Source organism: Coturnix japonica, chromosome 2 (assembly GCF_001577835.2).
Source record: "Coturnix japonica isolate 7356 chromosome 2, Coturnix japonica 2.1, whole genome shotgun sequence".
Classification (NCBI taxonomy): Eukaryota; Metazoa; Chordata; class Aves; order Galliformes; family Phasianidae; genus Coturnix; species Coturnix japonica.
Window position 1 is genome coordinate 75258438 of NC_029517.1, and position 12113 is coordinate 75270550.

General features: G+C 43.6%; 1 protein-coding gene across 3 annotated transcripts in view; it reads left to right on the plus strand.

Moving 5' to 3' along the window:
• The window catches only part of CNTNAP2 (contactin associated protein 2), a 559041-nt gene that overhangs the window by 494739 nt on the left and 52189 nt on the right, over window positions 1-12113 (plus strand). For 2 of the 3 annotated variants that reach the window (XM_015854925.2, XM_015854926.2), the window contains one exon: window positions 8180-8273. In XM_015854925.2, coding sequence (XP_015710411.1) covers window positions 8180-8273 — 94 coding nt within the window. Of the gene's footprint in view, window positions 1-8179; window positions 8274-8600; window positions 8797-12113 lie in introns of those variants that run through there. The other variant, XM_015854927.2, reaches the window with a different exon arrangement.

The following is a 12113-nucleotide window of genomic DNA, read 5'->3' on the forward strand; positions in this document are numbered from 1 at the left end:
ATCCAGGACAACTGCTCCATATTCTTAAACTTTGCTGCTTATGTGTATACCTCTCAGGGACATATGAATTAATTTTGTCTATTTGCATTGGCTTAATACATGTGTGCCTCCTTGGGAAGAGCATTCTGCATTTTTGTGATTTAAATATCTTGTAACATAAATGTGAAATCTGCACCTTTTTAGTGTGCACCTCTTGGGGAAGTATGAAGTAGTCTTTTTGACGTGAATGTGTGTGCTGCTCCAAGAAGTTTATTCCCTTTTATTGAAGCCTGGAAAGTGTTGTTTAAGAACCCTAGAAGTGTCTTGTAACTTAGGTGTGGTGTTTGCAGTTTCTCTGTGTGGTTTCGCAGGGAAGTAAGGAGTGGTTTAACCTGAAAGATGTTCTTTTCACAGAATCACAGAATTGTAGGGGTTGGAAGGGACCTATAGAGATCATCAAGTCCAACCCCCCTGCCAAAGCAGGCTCCCTACACCATGTCACACAGGTAGGCGTCCAGGCGGGTCTTAAATATCTCCAGAGAAGGAGACTCCACCACCTCCCTGGGCAGCCTGTTCCAGTGCTCCGATCCACCCTCACTGTAAAGAAGTTCTATCCACACATTTGTGGCGGACTTCCTATAGCTGTACTTTCAATCCCATGTACCCCTCAGTCCTATCCCTCTAGCGCACTATTCTGAAAGAAGGACCAGACTCACCACTAAGGCTCCCACACCTCAGGTATTTATGAACGCTGGGAATCAGTTCCCCTCTCAGCCTTCTTTTTTCAAGGCTAAACAGACCCAGTTCCTAAGTCTCTCCTCACAGGGTTTGAGAAGCTACAGCAGCGAGCCCTTCACCATCTTGTGGCCCTCTGCTGGACTCTTTCCAAGAGATCCCTGTCATTTTTGTACTGGGGACCCAGAGACTGGACACCAATATTCCCAGAATGCAGGCCTCACCAGGCGCGAGTAGAGGGGGAGGTCACCTCCTTTGACCTTGCTGGACACGTTCTTCTGTAATACACCCCAGTATGCCATTGGCTTTTTGCTACAGGCACAATGCTGGCTCATCATGGTTAAATCTGTCTGATCCACCGGACACCGCAGGTCCTCTTAGCAGAGCTCCTCTCCAGCAGGTCTACCCCCAGCCTGTACTGGTGCCATGCAATTATTTCTACCCAAGTGCAAGACTCTACACTTGCTTTTGTTAACACCCATCCGGGTTCTTACTGCCCAGCTCTTCCAGCTGGTCAGGTCTCGCTGAATGGCAGCACAGCCTTCAGGTTGTTGTCAGCCAATCCTCCCAACTTCGTGTCATCAGCAAACTTGCTGAGGGTGGTTCACATCCCTCATTCAAGGTCGTTTATGAGATGTATGAACAAGACGGACCCAGTACAGGACCCCCTGGGGGACACAGCTAGTTACAGGCCTCCAGCCGACACTGCACGCCACACGACAACCCTCTGCACTCTGCCAGTCAGCCAATTCCACCCACTTCCACCGTCCACTCATCCCATCCCATACTCTCAGCTTGTGTTATAAGGATGTCATGGGGGCAGATATCAAAAAGCCTTACTGAAATCAAGGATAGAACTTACATCTACCGCCCTCCCCTGTCCACCCAGCTAGTGAATTTCATACAAAGGCACCAGGGTTGGTCAGAGCATGACCCTTCCCCTTGGTGAACCATGGCTGGGTTTCTCCTGATAACCCCTTATATACCCCAGGTTGGTCTGGAGATGGCATCCAGCCAAGCTGGAATCATCACCATTCCCTGGCGAAGACGTAGGCTTGACTGGGCCTATAGTTACCCGGGTCTTCCTTCTCTTGCCCCTTTTGAGACTGAGTGACATTGGCCGTCCTCCAGCTTCAGGGGCACCTCCACAGTTCTCCCAAGACCTCTGAAAGATTTACAGAAGACGGCCAGCAAAGACTCCACCGCTCTCTCAGCACCCGCACGGGATTGCACCCCATCAGGTCCCAGGATTTATGGACCTTTAATGTTCTAGCACTCACGACCACCTCTTTCCCTGACTAAAGGGAAATCTCCCATTCCCGTGGACTCTCTTCGTTCATCCTCCAAGGTCGGGATTTCGTGAGGAGACCTTTTTCACTAAAGACAGAAGCAAAGAAGGCGTCAGTATTTCACGCCTTCTCAGCTCCCCTGTTACCAGAGCGCCGCCCCTCACTTATATGGGGCCCACATGCTTCCCTAGCCTCCTTTTGCTTTAACGTATTTTTAAAAAGCCTTTTATCTCCTTTATTATTCTTATCTCCTTAGCTAGATTAACTCCAGGTGGGCTTTGGGCCTTCGCTGTCGCATCTCTGCAGTCCCTGACTACATCTTGTATTGTTCCAAAGTGGTCAGGACCCTTTTTCCACAATATCATGTACTTTCTTCTTTCCACAGAGCTTGCACGATGAAAGCTCCTTTCTCATCCACGACTAGGTCTCCTTGCACCTTTTCCCCGATTTTCTTAGTCACAGGGACGCACCGATCCCCTGAGCTTGGAAGTAAAGAAGCTTTTAAAGCTAAACCAGCATCGCAGAGGCCCCCATTGCCGTTCTAGCACCCTGGCCAGGGATAGCCCCAGGTAGGTTCCCCGAAGGAGATCAAAGTTTGCTTTCAATAAAGTCCAGGGTATGCAAATCCTACGTTTTTGGTTTTGCTTCCTCACTCAGGATTCTCCAAACTCGCAACCATCTATGGTCACTACATCCCTCAAGCTGCCCCCAACTTTTTTAACTTCCTTAACAAGTCCTTCCGTTATTGGTTTGAGAATAAGGTCCAGCAACGCCCCACCCCGCGTCGGTTCCTTCTACCCACCTTGCCATTCAGAAGTTATCTTCAATTCACTGCACAGAATTGTCTGGACCGCACATGCCTGGGCCATGTTGGTACGTCTCACGAAATATATCTGGATAATTGAAATTCCCCCATAAGTACCAGTGCCTGGGAGCGTGCCGCTATTTCCAGTTGCTTATGGAAGGCCTCATCGACCTCCTCCTCCTGATCAGGAGGCCTGTAGTACACACCCACAACAGTGTCCCCTTTGCCAGCCTGGCCCTTAATTCTCACCCACAAGCTCTCCACACATTCTTCACCCTCCCCCAGGTGGAGCTCACTGCATTCTAGTTGGTCTCTCACATAAAGGGCAACTCCTCCACCTCACTTCCCCAGCCTGTCTTTCCGAAAAAGGACATAGCCCTCCATGACATCATTCCAGTCATGCAAGCTGTCCCACCACGTCTCCGTGATCGCAATGAGATCATGGCCACTTGACCGCACACAGAGCTCCAATTCTTCCTGTTTATTCCCCATGCTTCGCGCGTTGGTATACAGGCACTTGAGAGAGGCAGCATCTCCCCACCCCTCTCCATGCCTTTTAACTCCATTGTCTGCACCCAGCGAGTTCTGCTTTAAGACCTGAACTGCCGCCTCAGACCCAGTGACCCTTGTTTTGTCCCCTTCCCCCATCCTACCTAGTTTAAACACCTGTCAATAAGTTCTGACAGTTCCACGGCTAGAACCCTCTTACCCCTTTGAGATAGGCTGCTTCCGTCTGCAGCTGTCTAACCTCTTGTCTTTGTGTGCTTTAACCTCTTGTCTTTGTGTGCTCCTCTCAACAAAAGGGAGGCGTGATTGGAGCATTTGCATTTGTTTGATAGGTGTGTGCCTCCCTGGGGAGGAGGGGTGTTAAGAAGTTACTTGCGCTTTTGAATACTGTACCTCCTCCTCCCTTAGAGTAGATCTTTTAGCATATCTAGATAATGAGTGACAGTATTGCCACCATGAAAAGTGAAGATGTGTTATTTGACCTTTTAGAAAAACATGATGCTCGACCATTTCTATCGGGGTGGATTGGGCACGACAAAACTGGCATAACTTGCAGAGTGTTTCCGACCGCATTCGTGTTTTACAATATGAGGCTCATACTCGAGCCGGGAAAGGAAAATCGTTTATTTGTGCGGTACTCGGTGCTGCTTTAAAAGCTGCCGTGGAGTTCCTAGATGAAAAGATTTCGGCAGAAACTCAAACCATGCAAGCATTACAGGAAACAGCTGAAGTAACACAAGAATTGGTAAAAGTTCTACAGAATCAAATGGTGAACCTTGAGGAACAATTACATAGAGAGAAACAAGACTCAGTTTTGTTGGAAATGGTTTTTAAGGAGCTGTTAAGATGTAAGGATAATAGCGACACTGTTTTCTATGGTTTGCCTCAAGAAAACATCTATCCTTTAGAAGGACTGAAAGAAATAAAGGCAAGGCTAGGTAAATTAGAAACCCCAGTAGCCCCATTGTGTCCTTTGATAAAAACCGAATATACATATTTGATAACAGCGAGGATCTAGACTCTCAAATGGATGTTAAAGAAATTCCTTTCTCTGCCACTGAATTAGCAAAATTGAAAAATGATTTTAGCCGCTCTCCAAAGGAATCAGAGACAGAGTATGTATGGAGGGTTAGTCTCACTGGTGGAGACCAAATACTGTTAACTGAAAAGGAAGCTGAAGGTTACTGGGGGCCAGGAGTATTTTTAACTACTGGCAACAATCGTGCCCCTTGATCCTTAACACAGAGGGCTGCCTATTGGGGAGGTGGTCTTAATTCCTTAGAAAGGGGAGACCCTCTTGCCATTACTGGGACAGTTGATCAATTAGTGAAAAGTGTTCAAGAGGCTGCTTGTCTCCAAATAATGTATGATAAAAAGTTGCAGCCACACCATGAATCACTTATGATGATGCCTGTTGATCCTGAGAGGACAACCCCTTTAATAAGGTGGCTTCCAGAATCCCTGAAACCCACAGGCATACAACTACAAGAGAAGATACAGGCTATGTCCCAGAAAGAAGCCAGGCAGTGTTAGAAGAAACTATAACATCTAACTGACATGCAGAACAGCACTCAGATTCACAAGAGTCAGAATGTAAGGTAGTTTATTTAAGGTGTATACACCGGCACACTGGGGGGCTTGCACCACCCCAACTGCACAACTAGTGTCTCTCAAGCAGTCATATTTATACCACACAAAATGCACACTCATGATTCCACAAAGCAGGTATTGCTAACTCACCTATGCTAACTAATTCCTTGAATGTTTCCTCATTTTTCACTCTTTCTTGGACATGCGCAATGTATAGTCAAGTCTGTTTGAATAAGTTTTCCTTTGTGCTGATTGGTCCCATTTTATTATCTGAAGGTTCCAGGTCTGAAATTCCAGGAGCTTCTTCCTTTGCACTGTGCTATTGAGAAGTGAAAGCCTTGCCCCCATTCTACCAAAATCCTCCCAAGTCCTTCCTGTTCTTAGTAAACCCCTCCCTAAAATCCACCTCTGAAGTAAAGGTTGCTCCCTTCTGTAATTTCTATGGAATTCAAGTAAGGGGGCTCGTCCTGTACAACCCACCTGTACAGGGATCATCCTAGGGTTTCTATCTTTACTTATAACCATCTGCAGTCAGGATATAAAGTATGGACATGGGAGGAGGTTGCCCAAGAGTTAATTAACTGTGGGAGAAAATATGGGCCGGTGATTTCTTCCACCAGTAAATCTGAGCCAAGGGGAGTGAGGTTTGCAGCAGTCAGCCTTGCCCCTGGGCCACCCAGCCCAAAGCTCAATGGGGCTGGAAAGGGTCTCACTGCAAGTAGAAACAGGTAGGCAAAATATTGATCATAAATGTAATTGTCTCTGGACACTGGGCTGTCAAGAGGGCGTTCCCCGAGATTTGATGGGTGGATTACCCACAGTCAGGTTAGAGAAATCAGTTAACTGGTGGCCAGAACAAAAGCTCAAAAAGCTCAAGGAAAGCTGATGCCTTCGCCCCCTCCCCAAGATGAGCAGGAGGTGGGGGACAGACCATGAAGAGTGGATACATTAGAAAGCTCACAACAAAGGGAAACAAGATCCTCTGTTTAACACCTTCTGTCCCAAGGCTCTTGACAGTTACCCCTGTGACTCACAATCCAGTGGAACCATATTAACAAAGTCCAAAAAAGGGCAAGTTGGTGTCTTGTTTTACTTTACAGAATACCCCCTGTGGACTTGGACTGAATGCAGAAAGGACTCTAACAATTTGTGTTTTGTGACAGAAATACTGAAAATGTGATCACACTGGAATGCTGAATATACCTCTTGATTACATTTTGTATGTTGGTTGCTGCACCATTACGTTTTGTGTTGCTGTGGGTGGTAATGTTGTACTTCTATTTGTTATTCATAGAATCATAGAATCACCAAGGTTGGAAAAGACCTAAAAGATCATCCAGTCCAACCGTTCAACTATTACTAATAGCTCCCACTAAACCATGTTCCTCAACACAACATCCAGTCTTTCCTTGAACACCTCCAGGGTCGGTGACTCCACCACCTCCCTGGGCACTCTTCAAGTGCCTGACCACCCTTTCTGAGAAGTAACACCTCCTAATGTCCAGCCTGAATCTCCCCTGCCATAGCTTGAAACCATTCCCTCTGGTCTTATCACTAATGACACAAGAGAAGAGGCCGACCCCCAGCTCACTACAACCTCCCTTCAGGAAGTTATAGAGAGCAATGAGATCTCCCCTGAGCCTCCTCTTCTCCAGGCTGAACATTCCCAGCTCCTTCAGCCTCTCCTCATATGGCCTGTGCTCCAGACCCATCACCAGCTTTGTTGCCCTCCTCTGAACACGTTCCAGGGCCTCAATGTCTTTGCTGCAGTGTAGGGCATTTAATTATTGTTAAATGCATGGTTGTTGTTAAATGTACGATTATCACTTTTCTCCTTTCTATTCATTATGTAATATTTGTGTCACCACTCCTGCAGAATCACTGGCTGGTGTCTGTGACAAGTTGGTGTTGTGTGCCGTTGTAACTCTTGCTTCTTGTATGCTTCTATGTTTTATACAAGATGTTGTATCCTCTGTGAACTTTGTAAACTAAGGACAAGTCCAGCACATCAGGAAATTTTTTGTAATGATTGTATGAAACATTTGATTCCCCACCTCCTTCCCTCCTTTACCCTTATGCTTTCTATCTTTTTCTCACCATCATGGATCATCAGTGCCCCATTTTTAAGCAACCTTTGAGTCACAGGGTGGTGTAAGTGATTATTCTTTTATACCGTTGACACAAAACTTGCTGAAGGACGTAAATGAAAAAGTCCAAGAAAGTCCTGGTCAAGGGTTGAGAAATCCTTTGTCTGCGGCACAGATATACTAGGCCACAGGCAACAAGAGAGATAAGCTGCAGCTTAATGGCCAGGAAGCAGTCATATCTGGAGGAAGATAACCATCTCAGGGCCTGCACCCAGGGATGTCATGTAGGCAGGAAAAAAGGAGAATAAAAGAGGGATCAGCAAGCATCAAGTTAGGTTTCTGGCATCAGATTACTCACAACCTGAGACCTACATGCTGAAGAAGATGCTTGCATGCTGAAGAAGATGCCTGCATGCTGAAGAACAAGAGAGGTTTTCTGACATCAGATTCCTCACAATGTGATGCCTGTGTACTGAAGAACAAGCTGTCTGCCATCAGATCCCATCAGGCTGCCTACTCCTGGACTTACCCTGTGGCTCCTTCCTGCTACCTGCTTGCTGCCCAAGGCCAGCCACGCTGCTGCTGCTCTCCTCCACTGTGCTTTTGCCTCAGACCATTGAAACATCTTGCAACAGGACCGCTGCTGGATCCTGGTGGTGACTATCCCTGCTTTATGCAATTCTCGCCTTTTTCTATTGCCTGCCTTCCCTTCCCCATCTCCCTAATTAAGATTTGTAATAAATCGGTCGGACCAACACTTGAACCGCTGTTTCTTAATCTCAGATATACATATATCAAAGAACCTCTTCTCCCTCCTATAGATTGGAGTGAGACAACAGGTCCCAACTGAAAATCATGCATTTGCTTAGCATGCTGTTTTGTTGATTTTGATGTTATTTCTGTTGTTTTAAATAATTATATAGAAGTATGCAAGTAAAGGCTGAAATAATTCTACAACAACTGGAAAGCGTAAGTATCAAGTGTTGTACTTTCCAAGCTTTCTGTACGTTACAGATAGCAAATGTAGGAGGAGCATTAACTGTTATTTCCCCTTTTATCAAAATGATGCAGAGTATATCAGGCAGAGTTGTACTGGCATAAACTCTGGGAAAGTAGGCCTCATTTGGTCTCACTGTAAGCAGAAGGATCTGTTTGAAATATTCATCACTTTTTTTTTCTTTTCACAGATTGATCACTATCCTCCAGCAGCTTATAGCCTGCCAGCAGCATCTGACATTCAGTTCAATTCCCCAAAGGCACTCTTCTTAGGAAAAGTCATAGGTAAGGTTTCATTTTATACTTGGTTATTTTATACTTGGTTATTTCATTAGGTATTTTCAGATATAAAAAATTATAAGCACTTGGGACAATGATATGTGTAACTTCTGCAGCAGGACACTTGCTGGGCATGTAACTGATGTAACCCTTTGTACGTTTTCCTCCCCTTTACGAAACTCACCATCATTCCCCAATGCAGCATCTTTCAGACCAGCTCCCCACATAAACTTGAGAGACAAGGTAGATCCATCTCAAACTGTGTTCTTTTTAGGCCATCCTAGTTTCTATTGCTCAGTTTCTCCACTACTGACCTTTTAAATAAATTTCCAGGGTTACTCACTTCAGGATTCAATGATTCCCACAACATCTACAGCAATCAAGGTACATTTTCCCACTTCTCAGAGAGAGAGGGTATTATTTCCTCTAAGTGCTTTGTGGGGTAATGTGGTTGTTTAAACTAAGTGAAGTGCTTAATTCAGAGAACTGCAGGCTTTTCTTTAATTTGTGCAAGACAGCAATCTGTGAACCCCATGCACCAATTTTTGATGTGGAAAAGCAATTGACCTTGTAGCTAACATGACTTTTCAAAGATAACTTTTTTATTTGTTCTGCTTTTAAAATTTAATGTGTTATGGTCCTGTGAAATAGGAATCAAAGGTTTTTAAAATGGCTGTATAGTAAGATTGCTATGAACTATTTCCTGGTGCTCTCAAAGTCAGTGCTGTAGAAAAAAGAAAAAACTACATGGTGTGGTTTTGTTAAGTAACTGGAAATTGTGTGCACTTTCATCTCTGGATCAGGGCACTCAGACCAGAGCTGTCTTCATGTTCAGTCAGACCGTTCTTCCATTAATTCAAGCAAGTAGATATAGGACCTCAGGTGAAGCATTCAGCAACTGGAATAACACTGCAGGAAAAACAAACAAACAAACAAACAACAACAACAACAAAAAAAAAAACACCAAGAAGGACTTGACACTTTTCCTCACAAATAATCGTTAACAAAAATATCAAGATAAAAATCTTTTAATTTGCTTAATGTAATAGTTGTGACCATCTCCTATAATTAATTTGTTGTCAAAGAGGTTCTGTGTGTTTTAACATGCTCTTTGGAAAGATCTGTGTGTCTAAGAAACTACTACAGTATGACAGTACTGCCTCCTAAATAATCTTAACAATGATGAATTGTTGTTTGAATCCAGCTAAAACTGGCTCTTTCCTTATTATTCTAATGAGTTAATGTTTTAGAAGAAGATGAGCAAGATGCATGGACACGGGCATACAAAAGGGAAAATACTCTGAGAAAAATTTACATGAAAGAGTGAAGGGAAGAAAAGGATGACTCCTAAAACACAGTAGAAAACAACACACTGAGTACTGCGAAGTGAAAAGAAAGAATGGAAGAAACACAAAAGAGAAAGTAAGAAACACTGTGTGTGCTAAGCTTAAAATATGCTGACTACGTAAAATATGCTGACTGCAGAGTGAGTAGACAGAACTCTGCAAGGAAAATCACCTTCTGAATTGCTGAACCAGCAGCACAGTCAGGCAACCACACAGATGCAACTCTAACACGGAATGCCGATCTAGACTTTGCATTGAATTTTTTTAAGCTGAATTTTTAACCCATTCACAGCACAACATAACATCACCATTCTGATTGGAAATTTTCTCTAGATGTTTTTGGAGAATAAAAGGGCTGCAAGAGCTGAGTGGCTCAGATGGGTCATGGCTCAACCTTTCATAACTAGGCTACTTGTTTAACAGTAGTTACTGAAAGACCTGACAACCATCTCATAGATCCGAACAAAATGAATTATTGGTTCAGTTCTGTTTCTACAGATGTAGACCCATGACCCATGACCCATAACAACAAATGAGTTATTTACTCATTTGCAAAAGGTTAAGTACATGATTAAAAATAGAGTTTTAAGAATCCTATGACAGTTTCAGTTGGATCCTACCAAAGATGAAGTTTGGTAACGCAAGAACATCCATATTCACCCTGCCAATATCAAGAGCTTGATCTTAGTATTCACAGGGCTTTTTCAGAATACAGAAATATAAGGAAAAATAATAGTTAAGACCACTAAATATAATTTTATTTTAATAAAGGAAGTTTTAAATACCTTGAAAGTCACGATTTATATTCCTCTGAGTCTTCATAAACATAGCATATTGAAATGAGAAATTGAAATCAAGTTTCAAATTTAACATTTGATGGGATAACCACTGTCCCAATAGTATCTGTTCTATAAATGCATATAGAATCATAGAATTAACCAGGTTGGAAAAGACCTCAAAGATCATCAAGTCCAACTGCAGCCTAACCATAGTACCCTAACAATCCTCTGCTAAATCATATCCCTGAGCACCACATCCAAACGGCTCTTACACGCATCCAAGGAGAGCGATTCAACCACCCCCCTGGGGAGCCTATTCCAGTACCTGACTACCCTTTCTGTAAATAAGTGTTTCCTAACATCCAACCTAAACTTACCCTGGTGCAACTTGAGGCCATTTCCCCTTGTCCTGTCACTTGTCACCAGTGAGAAAAGACTTGCCCCACTCTCACTGTAAGCACCTTTCAGATACTGGAAAAGATCAATAAGGTCTCCCCTCAGCCTCCTTTTCCCCAGACTAAACAGCCCCAGCTCCCTTAGCCTCTCCTCATAGGGCTGATTCTCCAAGCCCTTCACGAGCCTCGTTGCCCTTCTCTGGACCTGTTCCAGCACCTCCATGTCTTTCCTGTGCTGACACCCAAAACTGAACACAGTACTCGAGGTGAGACCTCACCAATGCCGAGCATAGGGGCAGGATGACATCCCTAGTCCTGCTCACCACACGTATAATGGCTTGGAAGGGAATACATGTGGTATAGTTGAAGGTTGTTATATGCCACAAAAAATGCTGATCATTACCTTCAGCTCCTCCACTAAGGGTCAGGAACAGGCAAAGGTCTTGCAGTATCCTAATGGAGTAATTTATAAGTAGATTTTATTCCTGTTTTCTTCTGCCTCTTTATGATTTTAAGCCTTACAAAGCTGCATCTCTGTTTCAGGTGTTCATCCATTCCCATTGTTATAAACTGTACTACTTTGTTATATACTGCAAATTCTACTATTCCCAGGATTTATTCCTTCATTTTTTAAATGCTATTTTTTCAAGTTTGAGAATATGAGAGGTTAGGATTTGTCTGGTTAATCTTCTCTTCTTAATTCATTGTCTTCTGCAGAGTAGGATATTTTATTAAGTAAGAGCAAGTCCATAGTGAAAAAATAAACAAACCACCAATGAAAAACATATTCTCTTCACCATAGAATATTCATATTTATCTTCAGAAACGTGAGTTTCCTGGTGTAAAATTATTGTGCAGCTGACCACCACTATTCATCAGCTTCACTATGCAACTTCCAGTGTAATGCTGAATGAGGGAAGAGCACAGTTAACATTGTTAATACTGTTTCATCAGTTTGAAGAGCAAAGAGTATGCAGTATCTTTACAGCTTCTAGTTTTCTCATCATGTTGGCTAGATATATTCCAGTGGCACAGGCCACCAATGGAATTTCTGGATACATACACCAAGTTATAAATTTTGCCCACCTGCAACTACATTCTCTAGATGTGTAATATGGTAATAGCCTCGTATTTCACTGCTAGCTTGGCGCTGATTGCATTCAGTTTCTGTTACTCCCATAGTATGCAATTCTTATTTGGTGTCAGAGCCCTGTTTTTAGATACATATGCACTTTGGAATAGTATTATTAAGGAACTAATCCTCTGTCTGCTGCAACTGTGTTTGGTGTGATAGCTCACCTGCTGCCAGTCAGTGATGATCACTTG